Source organism: Coturnix japonica, chromosome 1, assembly GCF_054131305.1.
Source record: "Coturnix japonica strain WE chromosome 1, WE-NBRP24, whole genome shotgun sequence".
In the NCBI taxonomy this organism is placed as follows: domain Eukaryota; kingdom Metazoa; phylum Chordata; class Aves; order Galliformes; family Phasianidae; genus Coturnix; species Coturnix japonica.
The window spans coordinates 172,039,432-172,061,608 of NC_140663.1; the positions used below are offsets into that span (position 1 = coordinate 172,039,432).

Consider the following 22,177-nt stretch of genomic DNA (forward strand, 5'->3'; position numbering starts at 1 on the left):
TTGGTTGGCTGAGACATCAGTCGGGACATTGGGCACGGGGAGAAGACAGCGATTGGCTGCTTGGCACACGTGATCCGCCCACGGCCCCTTAGCGACTAAGCACTTCCGGGTTCTCCTCAGTTCGGGACGGGCGGTGTTGCGGTGTGGGATGCTGCGGCGCGGTCACGGTGCTGGCATTGCGGCCTGCGCCTTCTGTGCCACACTGAGGGCTGCTGGCGAGGTGGCAGAGCCCTCGTTCCGGTTAGAAAACCTTAAGGTAAACATGGCAGCGTGAGGTTCGTATGCATGTATTTCTTTCTTCTGCTCGCCAGAGGGCAGCAGGCACTGCGGGATGCATTTATATATATATATATATGTGTGTGTGTGTGTGTGTGTGTGTGTGTGTGTGTGTGTGTGTGTGTATATATATTTATATATATAAATGCATCCCGCAGTGATATATATATATATATAATATATTATATTATATTATATATATAATATTAACATCTCAGAACATGAGAACTCAATGAGCCTCAATTTTGCCTTCCCTGTTCCAGGTGATCCAGTGAGCACATGAGTAGTGCAAGACGACTCTTGGCTGCCTCTGTAATTTCCATCCAGAACTCCTGCTTCATCTATCCTGCTTGTCAGAGCTGCTTGTCCAGGCTGATCCTGGACGCCAGGAGGTGTGTCCTGTATCTCACATGTCCTGTTAACAGTGAGAGGCCTGGGAGGTCTCAGGTCTGAACAATAAGTTACCAATAACTGAGCAATCAAAGAAATTGGTGATAAGTAGCATAAATATCTGAAATCGGTGCTACATGGGTTTCTTTATATTCCTGCAGCACTTTGGAGATGGTTATGCATCAGGCCTTCCATTGCGTTAAGTGCCATGCAATACTGAAAGGCAGTGTAGGAGAATGAATGATGTATGTTAATAGCTTCCAACTGCATCCTCTGCAGCTCAGTTCTTCTGTGCTGTTCCTAGATTAGAAGGCATTACCTGGAAGAGCCTGTAAGTCAAACCCTACCTTTGATTTCTTGTTGCTCTGTATGTTCAATGTGTTGTCCAGTCCTTTAAGCCACTTCTGCTTATTGTGTGTCTGGAAACATGCAAGCTTTCATTTTTCCCCTACTCTTATGTCAAATTAATGATGCATAGAGGAGAATAAATCAGTGAATATCAGCACAAAATGAAAGGAGCTGGCTTTGCAAAGTAAGAATATATTGTTTCATGTGCTGAAGTTGAACATGCAACTGAGCTGTTTCCTTGTAATCTTTTTAAATCTAGGTTTTATGCTGAAGTTATAGAAAGAAGAATTGCAGGAGAGAACAAAACAGAGGCAGATGCTAAGGAATTCAAAGAGACTCCCCTAGAGGTCATTCTGAGCCCACTGTATTTCTGAATTGACATTAGGCTAGCATTTAACAATTCTATAGCAGAAGCTATTGGGATTCTGTAGCAACACAGGCCCCTTAGTGAGCCAATGGCAATATTAATGCCTCAGGGGATAAGGAATGAGAAAAAAAAAATCATAAAATTTGACCCATTATTTCAGTAGTACTTACAACTGCAGATAAGTTCATATCTCAGCAGTGATTAACAGAAGTTCATGTATTCAGTCTTCTTTCATTCTTTTACTCTCTTCTGTCAGGTTTAACTGTCTTAAATGTGGCTGCACAGGTGAAGCTGAAGAAGCAAGCTACAGATACAGGTTGTCCCTAAAGATTGCTGACACTAATGATTTGTTTGACATTACTGTGTTTGGAAGCTGCTTAGATCCATTCTTTGGCATCACTGCAGGAAATCTGCAGAGGTAAGGAATTAACTGCTTTTAATTGTATAGCTGCTACTTTTTCTTCAGCCAAAAAGCAATTAAGATGAGCACGGGTGATGGGAAGGTGAGTAGAAAGAAGGTGCTGAAGTGCTCCCTGCCAGCATTTCTCAGGTACCAGAGAAATGAGTGAAAATGTGCTCACGTTTGGTTTCCTCCTGAAAGCTTGATGTTTTGAGATGGATTACTTCTGCATAGAAGATCCTGTACTGATCCATTGAAGACAACTTATATTTCACAGTTGATTGGTTGGGCTTCTTGCTTGGGTCCTGCCTCCTAAATATGACAAGATGGAATTTTCTTCATCAAAAGTAAATTGCCTTGTCCAGGGTGCTAAACATAATTTTTCCTCAAGATTTCAAAAAAAAAACCAACTATTATGGTAAACATAGAGCCTTATGGTTCTTGGTTTTGTTTGTTTCTTCTTTATTTGGTTTACAGCTTGGGTTAACAGAAAGGTGTAAAGCTGGTTGTATTAAAGAAAGAAAAAACAGTTATTCCTTATGCAACAAGGGATTTCTAAGAAAGGCTGTTTGTCCTTGCAGCCTCACTGCCCACATTATCAGGACTTTCTGATAGGTGAAACCATTGCAGTAAGATACTCAGACAGACTTGCTGCTTGGTTCTGTATATTGTTTCCCACGGACCTGTTTTATCGTTTGGTCACAGATTAATACTTTTTAATTCTCATATTAATATAATTAATATTCTTATGGTTTGCCATTTTACACTAGATTGCCGTGCTACCATGAACAATGGAACTATTTGCGTATCTTAATGTAGGTGCTGCCATCTCTGTAAATGTCTAGGCAGAAAGAATGGATAAGAAATAGCAGCATATATGACAGCGCTGTAATACATAAATCATAGAATCACCAAGGTTGGAAAAGACCTCCAAGGTCTTCCAGTCCAACCATCCTCCTGTCACCCGTATTTCCCCACTAAACCATGTCCCTCAGTACAGTTGTGCTGATACAAAAATTGGAGACACACAAGGAACACTCAAAGATTGTATGTATTGAATATTCAATATATTATAGAAGTAGTTTTACTTTATTTCATTGTAATAAATGAAACGAACTCAACAATTTATAGGCTAACAATTGCCTGTTTCATTCTTTTTAGTTGATGCTAACACAGTAGCTACCCATAGTTCTACCTGTACTACAGTTGAACTGCTATATAAGGTTTCCTCTGGTGCATTACTTCTCTGTGTGTTTTTACTCAAGGTGTATTCAAGACTTTAATCAGCTGTCAGGAGAAACAAACAAAGCTGCATCTCCAGGAGCGTTAGTTCAAGCAGTTGAAACCTGTTTCATTGGAAAAAGATTTATATTTGGAGTGAAGGTAATTTTTAATCCACGTTACTCTCTTGTGTTGAGTTTTTCATTAGCTTGCATCCAGCTAGAGCCATAAACAAGAATGGCTCTAGCTAGCTATTATTATTATATAGAATAGCAGCATTTGGAATGCTGTTTTTCTGTGGAGAAAATGTTGGGCCTGTGTATGGGAATTACTCTGCAAGGCCAGCTCCTGTGTGTGTCAGTACGAACTTGCAATCAGGATGTTAAAAAAAAGAAGCGAAACAAAATGTGCAGTCCAGTCATAAAGCAGATTTCTATGTAAGCACTGCCTCGCCTTTTCCATGCTGCATTGTCTCCTGGTTTCTAAACTGTGGGGAAATGTACACGTCCCCTCACAGCATTTTAATGTTTCTGGATTTAAGAGTCTTTAAAAATGCTGATAAAGTACAGCTGCCCAGCATATGCACCTGTGGTTTGTCCATGTGCTTAACAGACATGGAAATATTAGTTCTTAGCAATATTTACATTGGAACTGTATTTTAAGTTCATTTCAAGTGGTGCTCTTGAGAGTTCTTCATATTATTCTTCATATTATTAAGCATACCTGGCACTGGTGTCAAGCACTGCCTGTCTGCTTGATGCCTTTAAAGATATCCACATATCAGTAACCTTGTTGCTACTCATCTGTGCACATGGCCTGAATGCATATGCTACAAGATTATCCAGTCCAAACACCCACCTACCGCCAGTAGTTTCCCACTAAACCATACCCCTTAGTACAGCATCTAAATGTTTCTTGAACACAAGAGGTTGAGGTAGCACATAGAAAATACCACGCTGGCTTTGATAGCTGAGTTGCCAAGTCGTGTATCCAGTAGCAGGATGTTTTGCTTCAAGTACCGTGCAGTGCCTCCTAGATAAAAGAAGAGCACTGGCATTAGGCAGCTGGTCACTTGTACAGAACTGCTCTGGAGGAGGCCCTGGAGCACCCACTGCCCTAATGGGAGGAAGAAAACGTCTGTGAAGTCCTTCCTTAGAATTCATGGTCATTTTTCTAGCTCCAAAACTCTGCATAATTGCAACGAGACAAATACCTCATACTGTGATGCCCTTTGTAGCCTTTGCCAGTGCTTATTTCCCAGGGAGTTATGGTCTGTGTGACAGAACGTTTTGTCTTCCCTGTATTTCTGACTTAAAAGGGGAGACCTACATTTAAGCCTGACTTAGAAGACATGCCTTAATTATTGTTTTCTGTCTTAAAACAAAGCACTATACTATTTATTTTTTCCTTTCCTTTCTCAGGGTTATGGAAGTGAAGATGGAGCATGTTCTTCTGCCAGCAGCATCTTGCAAAACTGTTCCAGAATTAATAGAGGTACAAAAAACCTTATAGCTTGCCAGATCTTCCTGCCAAATGCTGCTGTTACTGGCTTTACTGTTATCAGCTATTTTAGTCGGCTCCTGCAGTCTGTGAAATTCAGGAACAATAATAACAGCTCATACTTACCTGATGCATCTTCAGCTCCGGTAGATGAATCTGTCAGTGAACTCAGCAGCTTGTCTGTTTTGAGCAGAAACTCCTGTTTTGCTCAATCTAGTGGCAGAGAAAGTTTTTTAGGGTCCTGGCAGCAATCCTTCAGCCTGACTTCATCTGTTGCTTGGGTAACAGCAGAAGATTTTCCCTCTCTGGAAGTGGGAAAGCTGGTGAGTGAACAGCATGAAGAAGAGGGGAGGTCTGTGTCTGCAGAATCACACAGTTTAAGCCTTAACAATCAAACTCTTTTGGATTCACAGTTTTGCAGCACTTCAGTGAAGGAAGGGAATAAAGAAGAGGAGAATGAATTAAGTTCACAGCCTAGTCAAGCTGACAGACTCTCTGCCACTGATAAATTAGAGAGGAGTTCTTCTTCAAAGACTGAGTGTTCACTTCAAAGCAGTTCACAGTTGTTAGAAAATCCCTTGGACTTAGGATCAAAAATCATTTACCCAAAGACTAATAGTAGAAATTATTCTTGCCAAGAAAAATCCCCAAAGTCACTTTTATACTGGGGACATACCTCAGCTTCCAATCACGTAAATCTAACTGGAGTATCTCAGACAGACTCAGTGCTTTGGGATGAGCTCCCATTTTCAGAAAGCCTAAATGAATTTTTAGCCAGAATAGAACATAGGAGTTTTGTGACATCTCCTAATCTTGATGCAGGTAAATGTGGCTGTCTTGAAAGTAGAAAGTTGAGTATAAGTCATAACAAATCTCATCCCAGGCAAACCCCAGTAGCTGGTGCCTTATCTGAAGTATTGGGGAGGTTCTTGCCATCATCAGAGAAAGCCAGTTGGGAGAGCGTATCATCTGCTTGTCTAAAGGCCAGTCCAAACCCTCTGAGTGATGAGGTGTTGCAGCATAACACTTTCAGTAGTGTTTTATCTTCAGCTGACAAGGAATGGGGAGCATCTTGCTTTATACCTCACCCTCAACCACTTACTCCCTCACAATCCCTGCAAGTTACATTTGAGACTTCTGCTTCCAAAAGAAGCAGACGGTCCAAAGAAGCAAATGCTGAAGTTTCAAAGTCAGCCTGTTCTTTTATCAGCCCACGTTGTTCTGCTGAACATGAAGAAACTTGTTTACAAAGGAGCAAGAGAGCTACCTGTGGGCATTCTGCACATGACAGCTGTTCAGCTGGTAGTGAAAATAAAGAAAATTCTTCTTGTACACCAAACCAAAGAAAAGATCTTACATTCACAGGGGCATGGGACTCTGGTCCAGCAACTCCCAGTGGTATAAGAAGGATACATGAAAGAGAATTAAAACCATTGACAGAAGTACATGAATATGGTTTCAAAAGTATAAATAAGAGAGAGGTGATATGGAATGTTAGCTGCCCTGAAGGGAGCTACAATGCTTCTGCTGATCTCTTTGATGCGAATGCAAGTCAGGGAGCAAAAACTGCAGAATCCTTAAGTAAGTCATGTAACTCTTTGATACAGGAAGATCCTTCGACAGAAAAGGTCACAACTCCCAAATTGGTGCTTTTTCCTGGAGATGTTTCCTGTAACAGTTCACAACAGACATCCTCCCTACAGAGAACCCCTCTTGCTTTTCGTAAGCACAGTACACCAGTAACGTGCTCCTTTTATGATTCAGTCTGCAATACCTTTAGTGCTCAAGACTTTGTTCCTTATTCAGAGTCAACTCCTGTGGCAAAACCTCTCCAAAAGCTGTGGCCTTCTGGGGAACACAGCCTTTCTGTCATCCCATTCACCCCTGAAAGCCCCAGTAAGATCCATTCCAAACGCAAGCGATCCAGATCTTCCTTTCAAAACACTCTGTTACAGCAGCTTACTGGCAGGCTGGTGAAACGTGAAAGGCTGAGTAGCAGTGAAGACATAGAAGGTAGGAGCTTCATTCCACAGCAGCTCCGTAACAGCCAGTCACCTGGCAGTTTTGAGGAGTGCATCCCTCGATCTGCGAACAAAAGATTTAAACGAACTGCATCTTTAAGCATAAAACCAGTTAGCTGGGACTCACAATTGACCCGTGAGCATGCTGACAGGAACCCTGTTATTTCTGGAAGCAAAGAGAACAGTGAAAGAGACGCATGCTTCAGGAGTGCGAGATTGGACTCTGTGAATACAGCCACGGTTCTAACAACTCCTGTGTCTGCAGGTATTACCAAGGCTTTGTTTTTAAATGACACGGTTCTGGAAAGCTGTTCTTCTTCAGAAGGAAAGAATCTCTGCTCACATGCAAATTATTCAGGGGTTTCAATGGAAAGGGCAACAGGCTGGTCTCCTGAGTTGTTCTTCCAAGCACAGCACTCTAAACAATGATATTTCTATCACTCAGTTGGATGAAAGAACTATTTAAAAACAATCATATTGTTTGTATGCCTCTTGGCATATGTCTTCCTAAAATTAATTGTATTTATTTGCTGAGCTTCGCACCTCACAGATGAGGAAAAGAGAATTCTGCAGTTCCTTTATTCTGTTGTAAATTAACTCAGAACGATGCAATAAAGACTTACATAAATGTGTGAGCATTTGTGAAGGTGTCTCATTTGTTTCAAGCTCAGGTGTAGGTGAGGTGTTTTTCAGCATCCACTCTTCCTCAAAAGAGTGAGGAAACGTAGCCTGTCTAGAAAAGGCGAAAGAATTAATGCAGAAAAATTAAAGGGAAAGAAAGCATTACTCCTATCGGCACAGGGAAGGCACCTCTGAAAGTTTTCAAGAGATTGATATCCTAAGCAAGAAATTATATGTTTAAAACTGCAGCCTTCTACAGGATACGAACATATGATATATCTGGGCTCTTGAAGTTGCTTGCTTGTGGTGAACTGGACAAACACCCACTTTGCCATGGGTGTTTGATCTTAGTGGAGTGATCTGCCAGATCTGATGCATCTAGCATTAAACCACTGCCAGAACTTCTGCTTCATCTACCTGACAGCGCCTTGGAGTGAAACGCTTCACACAGCATGACTTTGTTTCTTCAGCAGTAAATATATCCCCATACTACAGTAAGCAGTAGCTTTGGTACAAGCTGATATGATTTAATTGTGTGTGGGGGGGAAAAAAAGACAGAAAAAAAGAAGTGAAATACAGCATGTTTAACTGTGAAGGTAATAAAGCTGGAAAAAAAAAAAAAACACCAAGTCCATGGTTGATACCCTAAGATTAGAAAGCCATAAATCAAGACTAGATTTTCAGATAGAACTGTCTCTAAGATACCACTGAAATGAAGGCAGAGCTGTCAGAACCTTCTGTTTTATGCAGGAGGGCTGCACACCAGTGAGGCCAAAAAGTCTCTCTGTGTGTCAGACCCTTGGCAGAGAGCTCGCATCAGGGCTGAGTACCCCATGTACTTTGGAGGAAGGTTCTGTAGGCATGAAGATGGAGCATTTCTCCCCCTGCGCAGGTTGTTCTTTTGTTGTTGGAAGCCTCTGTATTCCTCCTGCATTTCCAGTTCCTACCTAGCAGCTTGCAGCAACTTTTCGCTCTCCAAATACCTTTTCCTGTTTTATTGCTTCCTGGAGAAACATGGAGCAGATGGCCCAGTACTCGCACCGGCCATTTACTAAGGAAAGACCTTCAAAGTCAGTGGAAGAGGCAATAAAAGACACATGGTGACTTCAAGCTTCACAGCTCATTTCTCAGCACAAGTGTGAGCAGAAGGGAGACATCTGATCCTCAGGATGAGTCTGAGGGCAATCTTTATATGTCAACCAAAAGGCTGAAGGCTTAAAATGGGAGGTATTCTCAGTGGGGGTTCTTTCCACCCAAGAAAGGCTGATTATGAAGGACGTCCAGCTGTGGGCATGAAGAGCCAGGTGAGAGCTGGAGAACCAGCATTATAAACCAAACAAAACACTAGGACAAAGAACATGAGCCAGCTCAAACGTGGCCTCCCTCCATGCAGGCCCAGCATCCCTGCTAAGATAGGAGTTGGACCAGCAGCCAGTTTGCAATGACTGCAGGTCACTCCCTCTGCAGAACACCACCCTCTGGTGACTGAGATGAGCATTTCCTTAGTGTTCCCAACGTGGCTGTGAACAATCTTGATTGGAAACAGATTCCTTTCTGCTGCTCTGGTGCAAAGGGACATTGCTCCCATGGATGACAGCTGTACCTCTGCCCTTGCTGCGACTGCTGCAGGCTGCTGAACTGGAGCAGAGTCCTCAACGGTTGTAGATCTGAATTAAGTCACGTCCTAAAGGGCACCACTTTGTCTCGTATCTATGTTAAAAGCAGCTTTGCTTTGCAGATCAAAGCTAACAAAAATCAATCAAATCAGATGCTTTAAACACCAGCTGGAAAGGATTAAACATTTATTTACATACAGATACAGATGTCAGCGATTTCTAAGTATAAAAAGGACATTACAAATAAACATGAAGCATCATACATTCATCATCATGGTCATCCAAAATACATTCCTTTCTCAGCCCCACTGTACCACACTTGAAAACGAGAACTTGGAAATAAACGGACAGGTCCAATGCTTCCAACAGCCCACGACTCCCAGTTTGGTGACCTCTAACACCTCCCTTAAGGCAGTGCTATCCCAGCAACCCAACATCAAGGGCCCGACCGAGTGCAATGCGTTCTCTCTACTGAAACAGTTGTGCTTGATCAGCCAGAAGTGTGTCTGCTCCTCATCCTTCTGGCCACGTGTTCAGGGCCTTTGAGCAATCAGGGCTCTTGCTAGAATTCTGTACATTGTGCTAAATTCACTATTGTTCGGGGGGGGGAAAGACAGCGGGTCTTTGCAAGATGGCCAAATGTGTGGGAAAAGCTCCAGCCCAGGAAATTCCTTTAATGCTGTCATTTCACTGGCATGGGAGCTGCAAACAAAATGCAGCTTTTAGGGCTTCAGCAGGCTTCTAAACTACAATTCAAGCTGCAGATGATGGTATAAAATGTACTTTGTTCGCGGTGTAAAAAGAATTACATGCTCCAGGATTGATTTGGTAGTAATCAGCACTGAGAGCAATTCAGTTTTTCTTCTGTGGAAGAGAAAACACCTTGATAAGTTCACTAGGAGTTATCACAGCTTTTCAGGAGAGGGGAAACGTTTTAGACTTAAAAAGCCAAACATGAAGCGGAGTACGGAGAATTTGTCAGTTCAGTAACATGACAAAGGGAAACAAGCCAGGAAACAGAAACTTAAATGCCTACTCAACGTATTAATGGATTCAGAGCAGATCTGGGTGCGTCTTTCAGTACAGATCAAAGGCAGCTGGGGAAAAAAAAAACCTTCATAATCTGTAAATTCACAGAAGAACCGAATGTGCGCAGCAGAACAGAGTGAAGTGGAAATAAAAGCGGAGCAGAAAGGCCTGTCCCGCACTGACAGCTGAGTGACTGCAGCTGCTCCCATCCCAGCAGGCTGAGTTATTTGTTTTTCTTTTGTAAACAGCTGTGGGGAATGAAAGGGATGTGACATAGCTGCAGCACATCACATTATGCTGAAAACTGCACATTTCAAACTGTTCCGCTAGAATCCAGAGAGAGAGAGAGAGGCTCAAATCCAGCACAGCAACCAGCACCAGATCTCCTCCCTGCTTTCATCAGATGGCTTTTTCTCCCCTGGAATATTGGCTTAAAGAACTGTTCTTCCCTCCAGCTCCACATCCATTCATGTGACACCAGAGAGCCCTTGATCACATCCTCTGAAAGGGTAAGAGTACTTATAGAGAAAGGGAACATCCCGAGGAGAGAGGGACCCACACAGATCATTAAGCCCAACTCTTGGCTCCACGCAGGACCACCCAATATCCAAACCCAATGTTTGAGAGCGCTGCCCAAACACTCCCTGAGCTCCAGCAGCTCAGGGCTGTGCCCACTGCCCTGTGCAGGCTGTTCCCTGCCCACCACCCTCTGGTGCAGCCCTTTTCCTTCACCCCCAGCTGCCCCTCGTGGCCCCTCCGCTCCCTGTGAGGGGCTGCAGCCGCCATCAGGCCTCCCCTCAGCTCCTCTGCTGAGGACATTTAATGCCTTTATGTTCTGGTGCAATGCTGGCAGTAAGGCCGCACAGCACAGAGGGGACAGTCACAAACATATTAGGAAACAACCAAGAAAGAAAGCAAGCAGAAGCGAAGCAGGCCGGGCTCCAGATGCTCTGCAGGACACTACTGCAGTGTGCTCACAAACACATCCTCAGGAACGTTCCCCCAGGATGAGTGGTGGAAAAAGCAGCAGCACTGGTGGCACCTGCTGCCCCAGCCTGGGACTCAGTTATTTAATTATAGCACTAATCAGAGCTAAAATTATCTTCTGAACCTGCTGGAAAAGGAGGATGGCTTCAAACGACACGATCACATCCAGGAAGTGCTAATAGATTGATATTAATGTGGAAACAACCCGAGTACAGCACAGCCAGCTCTTGTTTATCCACGGCCAGGAAAGCTGAGTTTGTAACCCTTGCTATACTCCTAAAACCAGAATAATCTATTACTGATATTCCCTTGAGTCGCAGAATAGTTTGAGTTGGAAGAGACCCTTAAAAGCCATCTAGTCCAACTCCCCTGAAAAAAAAAACAAAACAAAACAGGGACACCCACAGCTTGATCTGGGTGCTGATTTCCAGCTACATTTCCAGTCCAACTTAGTCATTATCATCTCATTTTCAGCTATGCCTATGTTATCTTTCCCCAGTTACCTCCTCCATACTTGGAAGGGCATGGTAGGATCTGGATCCACGACTCCCAACTTGGAGGAAAAAACTCAGCACCCTTAACTCTGCCTGCTTTTTACTCCTGGATTACAGCTCATTCGCAAGAGGGGAAAGGGTGCGATCGCATCCCTGGGTGATGACAGCTGGCCATCCATCTCAGCCAGATATAGCATGCCTGGCAGCAGGAGGCTTTGGGTCCTTTCAGCTTGTGAGCGAGGTAAATCAGAGCAAGGCAGCAGGCCCTGCTGTCTGTTTTCCCAGCCAAGATAAATCCTAAAAGGAGGCAGATGGGAGATCTATAACCTTTATGGGACATTTAGCTACAATTTAAGTGGGTGATTGCATTTCAAAGACTGGTTCCTTTTGGGTTGCTTTCCTTAGGATGCTCTGATCACTTGTGGGAAGCCAAGTGAGCGGCTCCCCACTGCTCACTGCCAGCAGAAATCAGCTCTGTCCTTCAAAATGTCAATCCTTTCTTTGTGGACAGCAACTAGAACAATTACTACCCACAGCAACAAGAGGACAGATTTGATACAAGAAAAGAGAGAGCGGCTTCAGAGCCAAATTTTGACATAACATCTTTCACTGGCCTTTCACTTTGATAGTGTTAGGAGAAGGGGGAATGGCATTAAACCAAAGAAAAAAGGGACATTTAGATTAGATGTCAGGGAGAAATCCTTTACTCACAGGGCAGTGAGGCCCTGGCACAGGTTACCCAGAGAAGCTGTGGGTGCCCCGTCCCTGGAGGTGCCCAATGACAGGTTGGAGGGTAGGCAGCAACTTGCCCACAGCCCAGAGTTGGAACTGGATGGGTCCCTTCCAACCTAAGCCATTCTATGATGCTAGAAGTTTCTGTTTTCTTGGGCTCCAATGTGTTTCCTGGTGAGCCCTTACCATATTTATGAGAGTTTCCATGTGTGCTCAACAGCAATGCAAAATATCTTTTAAACTCAAAATGGTCTTCCACTTGGCAGACGCTGGGGGGGAGGGTACATGGGCATTGGGGTCTTGGATACTGAAAGCAACAAAGCAGAAGAATCTCAGGTAAGACTCAGATTCAAAGCATCCCTTATTAAAATCCAGAGCAATCAAAATCTAAGTCACAACTGCATTTTTAAAGAGGACTGGATTGAGGAAATCCCAAGAGGAGGAACATCTCTTCACCTCACCTTTTGAGCTCTGCACAGCTCTCTCTCCTTGCACAGAGGACTGTATATCCAGCATGCCCCACAGCCAGGACAGGTTTTCTCTACGACAGCATCTGCAGTTCTGTCAGGCCACAATGGCAGCCCCAAAAGACTGTGCATCCCATACATTTCCTCAACCTATTTTAATAGCCAGAGAATTTCACCTGTTTCCCAAGTGAATTCAGTCTCCAACTACAGAAATTACATCAGCTCAACATCACAGCATGACTTACAGACTGGAAAGACAGAACAAGTGGAAAAGCAGCTGAACAAACAGCAGTCCTTTGGGAGAAGGAACAATGCAAAACCCAGTGGGTCTGACTATAACTAATTGCATCCCTTGCCAGCAAAAGCTGGGGAAAGCATGTCGTCCCACTTGTGTACACCCACAATACTTCTGCATCACTAATTTTGACTTTCCCTCTTTTCAAATCACTGTCTGCTGTGTCAACCTCTGCCTGTGGCTATTATTACCGATGCTGAAGGAATTCAATAGCCATTAGCCACTAAATGTAGACTAGCGGGAGCCCACTGTTACTGATACAGCTATTTCCAAAAAGACAAACAGCACCAGCAGGCTCACAGATTGTAAGGGCTGTTTCATGCATCCTACAGCAAAGAACAAAGCATCATGTCTGGCAACTCCTTACATGTGGTTTTCATTAAATAACGATCACAAAGTCATTCAGCATTCAGTACAAACACATATCCCACTGCAGCTCAAGCGACTTACCTGCACATCAAAGTGAGATATGAAGTATAAAGAGACATCCAATAATTTCATTTTTTCCCACCAAAACTCTTTTTCCTAAAGGGCAGATAGGATATTGTTGTATTGTTTGTTTGGTTTTTTTCCCAGCATTTGCTCTCTGGTGGGGAACTTGAATAAGAACAGATGGGAATCAGGGCTTCTCCCAGCACGTTACAGTAAATGCCTAAAGGAAAATACTGATGGAAGTACCTCACAAAGAGCGAGCAGAAGCACAGAACACTCAGTGGTTTACCCAACATCATCCTGAGGGAATCAACAGCTGAATGGGATAACAGAGGTTAGACCACCTAGTTTTCAGGCGATGCTTTCACAAATCTCTCCAAACAGGTTTGCTAAAGAGCAAACAAAAACCTGTTGGCCATTTGACACTGGCTTATGCTTGGAGCTATTCAATGTGCTAAAACGTTTAAAGAAAAGGTTTAATTAGGGCACTACTATAAATATCCGCTTTTCACCCAGAACTAAGAAGATTACACCATGACTGTGTGTACCACCCTGAAAAAGCATCAAAACCCTGCAGCTATGCCAAAAGCAATGCCATGCTCTCTTGATAGTGGAGAAGATTTCCAGTCAAATTTGGCCCATCGCATCAATTCTGTGTGGGTTTTGGACATCTAACCCAGGGAATATCACAAAGCTTTCATGGGCAGCTCTCAAAAACCCAGTCATCCAGCTAGGTGCTGGTCAGAGTTGGAGAGACAACTGTGAGATAACTGGGATTTGTATTCTTATATCTCCTTCAGTTTTTCAACTCTGATCAATCTGCTACAATATACGGTGTCATTAGCAGTTGAAAAAGCTCCTCTTCTGATCGCAGAGCCTTCAGCAGAGGATCAGATCTGAAGACCTCAGTGCTAGGTGGAAAGATGGGCTTTATGTCCCAGAGGGATATTACAAGGTAGAGAAATATCACTCCTTCAAAGGAGCTGCTGCAATAAAACATTGCCTCTTGAAGCAGTACTGTGTTTGTTAACTGCAGAAAAAAAGCCCAACATGTTTCAAGCTGCAGCTTTGGCTTATTACCTTGTAAAATCAAACATACCACCCTCACTTCAATTTCTTAAGAGTCTACACTGAATTAACTTTGAAAGGAATAGCTTCAGATTTGTCCCTGGAGAAGTCAGATGCAACATTGGCCCTACCACAGCACTCCACCGCTCTGGAAGAGCACATCGCTGTCTGGAGGTGGAGGCCTTGCACGAAGATTTTCTAGCAATAAGAACCAGTGCTTGCAGGTAGGTAGCGAGCCTCCAAAATAGCCATCTACATGTTAGGAAAGGACCAAAAAAGAGACTTTGCCTTCTGGAAACCTCCAAGAGAATTCTCAAGAAAATAATGTTAGCAGCTTCTGCTATTTGATTAGTTCAGTCATAATGATGTATTAGAGTACAACTTCCAGAAATGACACAAGGAGCATTTGGAAATGCACCGATACTGATATTCACTAAGATTTACCTGCCCAGCTTTGATGGTTTTGGGAGCCAGGCTGAACCCGCTGGCATTTCAGTGGGCAGACTCCTTCCTCCTCAGTTCACTTGGCCACAGAGCTGCCCCTCTACTCAATTATATACTATCAAGCCCAGCATCTAGAGAGTAAAAGCTTTTAGAAATTGAACACATGTAATACTGATTTTTAACTCAAGTGTTTCCTTACCTGTAACACCCTGAGTCTTGCTATAAACAGAAGCAGCTATTCTGGTATTGGGTGGTCTGAGCAAGCTCAGATCAGGCTGCATTTGGCAACCTGGGGAATGCTCAAGAAAGACAATGCTCTCGTAAGCTGTACCACACAACTCAAGAGCAGAAGCCATGAAGCCCCACACCTTTCTGAGCAGAGACCAAAAAGGACCGGTGCAGACCAGCGCATCAGTCGTATTTCCCCAACATGTAATGCCTGCAGCAGCACTTTGCAAAGTCTTACCTCAATGACAAGCAAGATTTGTACCACAATTTCTACTTCTTAATTTTTAGCACTAATCATGAAAGCAGAAAGTGACGTAAAATTAGCGAGAAAATACTTTAAATGGCCATATGACACAACTATCCCCTCTCTCTCAAATACATATATCACCATTACTGATCAAAGGCACGCCATGATACAACCCAAAGAAATCTTTACAGGAAAATGTGAAAAAGTATTTTAAAATGCTACTTTTCCTTTTTATTATTATTATTATTATTTTCAAGAGGAACTTACTGGCAGCTTTTATGTCAATACAAAAGCTCTGTTATAGTCCTCAGTAAATGCCGAATGATATTAACTTTAGAATACAGCATATCACAGCCATGTAATTGTCAGGAGAGATATACCTGGATCAGCTAAACCGAACTCAAGCTTCTAAAAACCATCTCCCGTGTGCGCATTCGATATCTTCCAATTCTGCTTTAAAGTCAGTGTGTAAATTTGCATCGTTCGCATATGGCACTCGAGGTGTAACACAGACTCTGTAATGCTTCCACTTCAGGGGCTTCGTAGAAAGGAACTGCCTAAATAGTTACACATATGCTGGAGTCTGAGATTAAGAGCACTAAGCATCGAGTAAAGCAAAAGACTCTACAGCCCTGAATGTGAAAGCTACTCTAGCAGAGAGGAGAGGTCAAGAAGATACCATCCCCAGCTTCTCAGGGAACAGTTCCGTAAGGAGATCGCCAGAAGGGTCAGACACAGAATGATGCCATTTAGCATTAAAAAAAAAAAACTCTACAAAATCGTATGCCTGCCTTTCCAGCGGGAACTTTATCTACAAGCTTTATTTTTAACCCAGACATATTGCAGGCTGCCACTTGAACTGTGCTCTCTTTGAACCCTTCTGCACAATCAGCGCACACAAAACATTTTGGTCATGTCTGGTGCACTTCTTCTGTTCCTCCAGTAACATTTTCCAAGGCATTTTTTCACTTTTGGACATTACTAATTAGAGGAGGGACACTTTCTTAGTTACATGTTTCTAATATTTCCAGGAAGCCTTTTCATCCTGCAGTGGGTATCAAAGAAGCACAGTCGTTTCTCGCTATGTTCAGGCCTAGAAAAAGAGGTAATGAGATTTTAATGAACAGTGCTTATTAGTGTTCTTTTCTTAATCAGTATAGGTTACACATTCAGAGGACAGCAATGTAGTAAAACTACATTTGGTCTATGGAATATTTGCTGAACTGCTAGCACCAAAGGGAGCAACGGAGCTGTATCCATGTCTTCTCAAACTGCTGTTTGGAAATGTTGAGATACATAACATTTTTTTAATTATTATTATTCCATGTCCATGAAAGTGCCTGTAGATGAGAGACATAACACAATTTCAAACACCTTCCTCCACAAAGACTCTATATACACGTCCCAAGAATTCACTCAGCTGGCTGCCCGCAAGATTGCCAGCAAAGTCCTGGGTCAGTGCTCATCGTTGTTTTTTTTTCTTCTTTTAAAAAGGAACAAACACATTGTTCTGTAAGAGAGATTTTTACCTCTTCCAAATCTTCCCCAAGAGAGGTTGCTCTAATCTCTCCCAGAAGGAAACGCAATAGCTCATTTTCTGCATCACATGAAGCTCTTGTGCAACTCTCCTTTCTCCTAACCCACTCCAGAGACTGCAAGAAAAATTAAATGTGAACCACGTTATATTCTGCTACGTTGCCATGCAGCTGGAGCTGTCAGCCTGCCATGCTTCTAGGTCTGCGACCTGACTGCGAGGAAGTCAGATGGGTCAAGGCGGAATTCAATCCGAGGAGACAAATCCTGGCGAAAAATCTTCAGGGCCCATGGTGGATGGGGGATCACATCCCAGCTCTTCAATTAAAATTACAGCAAGTCAAATAGCTGATACTTTTACCCTCTCCCGGTAACGGGGATGAGACATTGTTCACCAGGGTGTTCTGCCGTGCCTCGCTGATCAGCCGGCAGGCTAAGTCCAGGAAGAGTTTTTCCACATTATCTGATTCTTTTGCTGAGGTTTCCAGATAGTACATGTCCTGCGCCTCGGAGAACTCCGCCGCTCTCTGCTGGGAGACCTCCCTCTTATCAGCTAAATCAATCTTATTACCTGCATTGGTAGAAGATTGTAGAGAGGGAATTAATTTGACTTTCAAAACAAAACAAACAGAAGTTTGGGATATGGAAGAGTTTGGTGCTGTACCTACTTCCTTTCAGTATCTAACAGGGGTCTGTTATAAAGAAGGGGACAGGCTCTGTAGCAGCGTTTGTTGTGGCAGAACAAGGGGAAATGGTTTCAAACTTAAAGAGAGATTTATACTGGCTATAAGAAAAAAGTTTTTACAAGAGTGGTGAGGCACTGGCACAGGTTGCCCTGAGAGGTGGTGGATGCCTTGTCCATGGACACTCAAGGTCAGGCTGGATGGGGCTCTGAGCACCTGATGGAGCTGTAGGTGTCCCTGTTCTTTGCAGTCAAGTTGGACTAGACAACCTTTAAGGGTCCCTTCCAACTCAAATGATTCAGTGCTCTCCCTTACAAATAATTGGTTCCCCAGCTCACGGTCTGGGTTCACTCAATATCAGCTCACCTAATGGAATATGCCCTGTGAACATCCAAGTCAGTCAGCTTTAATTTAGCACCAGTGCATTTGTTTGCTGCTATCAACTGACATTAAAGGATTTCCATTTTAATATCTATTGAAAATTCTCCTGTTCTGGCTCTGAGGAGCACTTAAACTGTCAATTACAGCATGTGAGACACTAAGTGTGATATTCCTCATGTCATTACAAGCTTTAAGGGAGTCTGGTGCAGAAGGTGCTCTCCTAGTTTAATTAAATATCCCTGTGAACAGTCTGGCTTGGAGCATGAATGGGCTTGGGGCACTCAAAGAGCAAGGTGGGATAAGGAACCAGCCCCTTCCACCAGAGCTCATTTTAACAAGGGGTTGATTAATGTCTCCAACCAACATCTGATATGATTTTAGCTTGTTATTGACCACTTCACTTGAAATGCAATCTTTGGGCCGTAAATTAATCTCACAAAGAAGATAACAAAACACAGGATAGCAGGGGGCCATGCCCAGTTTCTTTGCAGGTTTAGGAGGAAACCTTTCCCAGCCTTGTCCTGGAGCTGGCGTGAGCGCCCATGGGAGATGCCTGCACTTCCACTGGCAAGCCACCTCCCATTGCCCTCCTTCCATCCAACATCCCTCTTTTCTGACCAAACAAGTCTTGTAGTTACAAGTTCTAAACAAATAATCACTCAAAGCAGTTCATGGGTGTTACCATTTTCAAAGAGGGTGCCGTGGCATTCATCATTTATATTTCATACAGCAGATACAGATAATTAACTTAATGTTCCCTAAAAATTAATGTATACATTTGCTAGTTGTTAATTATTTCTGTGCCGTATGTACATGAGCCATACTCTTCTTATGGAGTGTAATGAGTTTCTTGCATGGAAGCTCCTTAAATCACAATTTGCTCACTCGCAATATTATCAGAGCATGTAAAATTCAAAAGATTTTTAAAGATATATCGAACATATTTTATAATGCTCTGGATTTTGCAAACTACTAAGGAAATAATGGCACTGCAGTGTGAAACTTTCTGGCTTTCCCCAGGTAACATTGCTATTTCTCTTTACATATTCTTGGGCCTTTAAAAGTCAAGTCCTGGACTATCAGGTATATAAAAGCAGAGAATGGAGAAGCCTGGGTAAGTAAAATAACCTCCACTTTGCTTGTAGCAGACAGATGGCTTGAGGTCTGTTTCAGCTTGAGCTGAAGCTGCTATAGATTAACATGGCATTCAGTATTTCTTTTTAGGTTCCCTAAAATTCATGAAAAATACCCATTTTTCTATCTCTGCTTCATCCATGAATGCTAAGATTGCTATTGCATCCTGAGCTGGTTCTTGAGCCAAGACTCCTCTGTCTACAGCTATGGGGAGTATCAGTCTGTCTATCTATCATCACCAGCTTGAGCAGATCCTCAATTACACTGAGAGACCTGAACTGGGAGTCACAAGAGAGAAGTTCCCATTCTTAGCTCTGTAGAGCTGCAAAACCAATGCTTCAGTGCTTTATGGGACGGACCCATGGGAATTATTCACCTCTGCATGCAGTAGCATTAGGCTTGAGACAGGACATCCAGAGAATGGCAGCAAAGATGGTGGAGGATCTGGAGCACAAGTCTTACGGGGAGCAGCTGACATTCATTCTCATTGACATAGACTGCCCAGGGAGGTGGTAGAGTCACCATCCCTAGAGTCGTTCAACAGCCATGGAGATGTGGCACTGAGGGACGTGGTTAGTGGGCATGGTGGGGATGGGTTGACAGCTGAACTAGATGATTTTTTAGAGGCCTTTTCCAACCTTAATGATTCTATGCAACTTGGGGTCATCTGCAGGTGGAATGACCCAAACAAACCCACTGTGGGTACAGCTCTGCATGGCAACGAGACCTGCCGCATCACTTCAAGCATCAAGCAGACACCAATTCTTTGTCACCAAGCACCCCAGGTGGCAGCTCACCCCTGTCCAGGCCACTTACCCACTAGCACAGTGATGACCTTGTTGCTGGCGTACTGCTCGATTTCCCGCAGCCACTCAGGGAGGCAGCGGAAGGACTCCTCGCAGGTGATGTCGTAGGTCAGTATCAAGGCGTTGGCACTGCGGTAGTAGCTCTGTGTTATGGAGCGGAATCGCTCTTGTCCTGCCGTGTCCCAGATCTGCAGCTTTTGGCATAATGAGAGGGAGAGGAGAAAAATTTAAATCATTTAAAGGTGCTTTTGCTTTTTGTTGTTGTTGTTAGCAGCGCTGTTTTAACCTAAAGGCCCTCAGGGTGCAGCAACTGCTGTGAAAGTGCTTTGCTCTTCTCCCCTTTGGCTTCCCATCCCCCATCTCTTTTTTGTTTTGTTTTCATTTCTGCCTTTGCAGATTGAAATGCAAGGCACAAAGTCAGCTGGCATCGCTGCCAACTTCTCCGCAGCATTCACAAGGCTTTCATGGGGACAGAGGTATGTGATGCAAGCAGAAACTCTCCTTCCCTGTGGTCCGACCCACAGCAGGATCTGTCCCAGCAGTGACAGGAAAGCCTCTTCTTGAGCTCTGAGAGTCAGTGATTTATCCTGAGGTGATGCATTGGAGGGCTGAAAACACCAACTCAGATTTGCAGGCTCATCCAGGGACTCCAACACATTTCTGTCAGAGGTCCCACCCCATTGCTGGCTGCCTCCCTTCCCAACATGACCAGTGTGATCCTTAACTACAGCTCAGAGGTCACGAGTCGAATCACTGCTTGGCAAGCCCTCCAGGTCCAGAAAAACAACATTCATTTCCCAATATGAATCGAACTGAGACCGCTTGCATAACTTGACCCTCTGACAGATTTTGGTGGGTCACCAAAACCACAACTCTTCCAAAGGGCAGCACAGAAAAGCATTCAAAATGAACACATATCTGCTTAAAAGTGCATTGCTCTGCTTCAGCGTCTACTTTTTAAGCACCCCTCATAGGAATTAAATATGTGAAAGGCTGATTTCCAGCCAGAACCCTGTGTACTTTGGGAAGAAAAAGTTAAAGTAGTTGAGATTTTTTCCATATATTCAGCAGCCCACAACAGAGGAAGCCTTATTCTAGCCCAGTTCCAAAGTCAAACTATGTCAGCTACTCATCACAAATGCATTAGCTTGAAACAAGAGCCCCCACTGGCAGCTTTCAGATGTGGGGTATGGTTTTTAAAAAGTACATTTTTGCAAAGAAAGGAATTTGTTGCTGGCTTACAGCTCCTGGCAGCCTTGTGCTTAATCTCTTGGCATAGCCAAGGTGTCCCCTTCAAAACAAACCAGCCTAACTCCTGATAGAAAAAGTACTGACAACTTTGTTACAGTTCTTGTTCTGTTATTTCCCAGGAAAAAATACCTTCAGATTGGCCTAGTGGTTACCCTTAGTAGATAAACACTTTGCATTCATTGTGAATGAGAGGCAGCTTCCCTCTGCCCCAGCATTTTGCACATACTCTCAGCTTTCTGCACGTAGGGAAGTGCAATAAGATCACAGGTGCATGCAGCAGAGCCCGGTGTTTGTGGTAGTGAGGATGCTTATCATTGACTGGCACTGTAATTACTATCACAGTCGTGCAGCCTCTCAGAGCACACACTGCATGTCTATTTAGTCCTGTCAGAAATGATCAGATAGATCAAAAACCCCTCCACTGCAGAGTGCTGTCCTGGGGTACCTACCAGCAACTCTTAGCAGCCTCCCATATGAAATGACCTACACACGACTCAGGCTAGCAAGTCCCTCTCCACTGACTTTCCAATGCAATTTTAAAAGCTAAAGAGTATTTTCCCCAGAAATTCTTTTATTTGTAGGTCTGAAAACCTCCTTGGTGCATGGCTCTGATCTCAATGGCTTTGTAAGAGACACTTCCTGGCATAGAGGCACTCGTGGCTTGGGCATGGCTCCATGAGCTCACAGAAAGTGCCTCATTGCACTGAGATGTCACTTTTTCCACTCCATGCTGTGAGTCATCCCTGCTTTTCTCACTCGTTAAATGTTGATTCTCACTATTGCTGCTTGCTCAGAAAACCTCACCTACAAGCTCATTCCCTGCCTGCACTGATGCAAGAGGCAAACAGGAATCCTTCTGCCTTTCAGCAAGTCTCAATGTTGGTGTTTTCCACTAACTTCAGCCATTCAAAACCTGGACTTCAGATAGAAGCAAAGCTGTTGGGGCTTCATCTACACCTGGCAGAACACACAGATGGCAGGAGAGAAGCAACCAGGAAGGGATGGTGTCTGTAGCAGATGGGAAAGCCTTCCTCCAAGACTGCATTTCTCCCTCCACTGACCAGGAAAGTCTCGAGACAGCTGGGTTATGGCAGGTAGGTAAGGTAAAAATGAACTCCACTTCAGTGATCTCTTCACTCCTCTCAGGTCTGTAACTCAACAGTAGTAGGAGTCAGCTTTTCTAAGACATCCCTTTTGGTGTTTTCC

At 43.7% G+C, this 22,177-nt stretch overlaps 2 protein-coding genes across 7 annotated transcripts in view; one reads left to right on the forward strand and one right to left on the reverse strand.

Moving 5' to 3' along the window:
- Window positions 1-118: 118 nt before the first annotated feature.
- Window positions 119-7,158, forward strand: DDIAS (DNA damage induced apoptosis suppressor). Of its 4 annotated transcripts, none has more exons than XM_015852387.3 (6): window positions 119-256; window positions 540-668; window positions 1,638-1,799; window positions 3,047-3,164; window positions 4,424-4,825; window positions 4,916-7,158. In XM_015852387.3, exons 2-6 carry the CDS (start codon window positions 556-558, stop codon window positions 6,950-6,952), a joined length of 2,832 nt encoding a protein of 943 aa, XP_015707873.2. In that variant the 5' UTR covers window positions 119-256; window positions 540-555; the 3' UTR covers window positions 6,953-7,158. The 4 variants fall into 4 exon arrangements, with proteins under 4 accessions (XP_015707873.2, XP_085392620.1, XP_015707871.2 ...); XM_085536494.1 differs by having other exon boundaries at window positions 4,424-4,496; window positions 6,110-7,158; XM_015852385.3 differs by having other exon boundaries at window positions 119-275; window positions 4,424-7,158.
- Window positions 7,159-8,929: 1,771 nt separating this feature from the next.
- The window catches only part of RAB30 (RAB30, member RAS oncogene family), a 39,615-nt gene continuing 26,367 nt past the window's right edge, over window positions 8,930-22,177 (reverse strand). For 2 of the 3 annotated variants that reach the window (XM_015852388.3, XM_085536510.1), the window contains exons 4-5: window positions 19,731-19,914; window positions 8,930-17,287 (exon numbers count right to left, since the gene is read on the reverse strand). In XM_015852388.3, the coding sequence (XP_015707874.1) occupies window positions 17,037-17,287; window positions 19,731-19,914 (435 nt within the window). In that variant the 3' untranslated portion in view covers window positions 8,930-17,036. The remainder of the gene's footprint in view (window positions 17,288-19,730; window positions 19,915-22,177) is intronic. The other variant, XM_085536509.1, reaches the window with a different exon arrangement.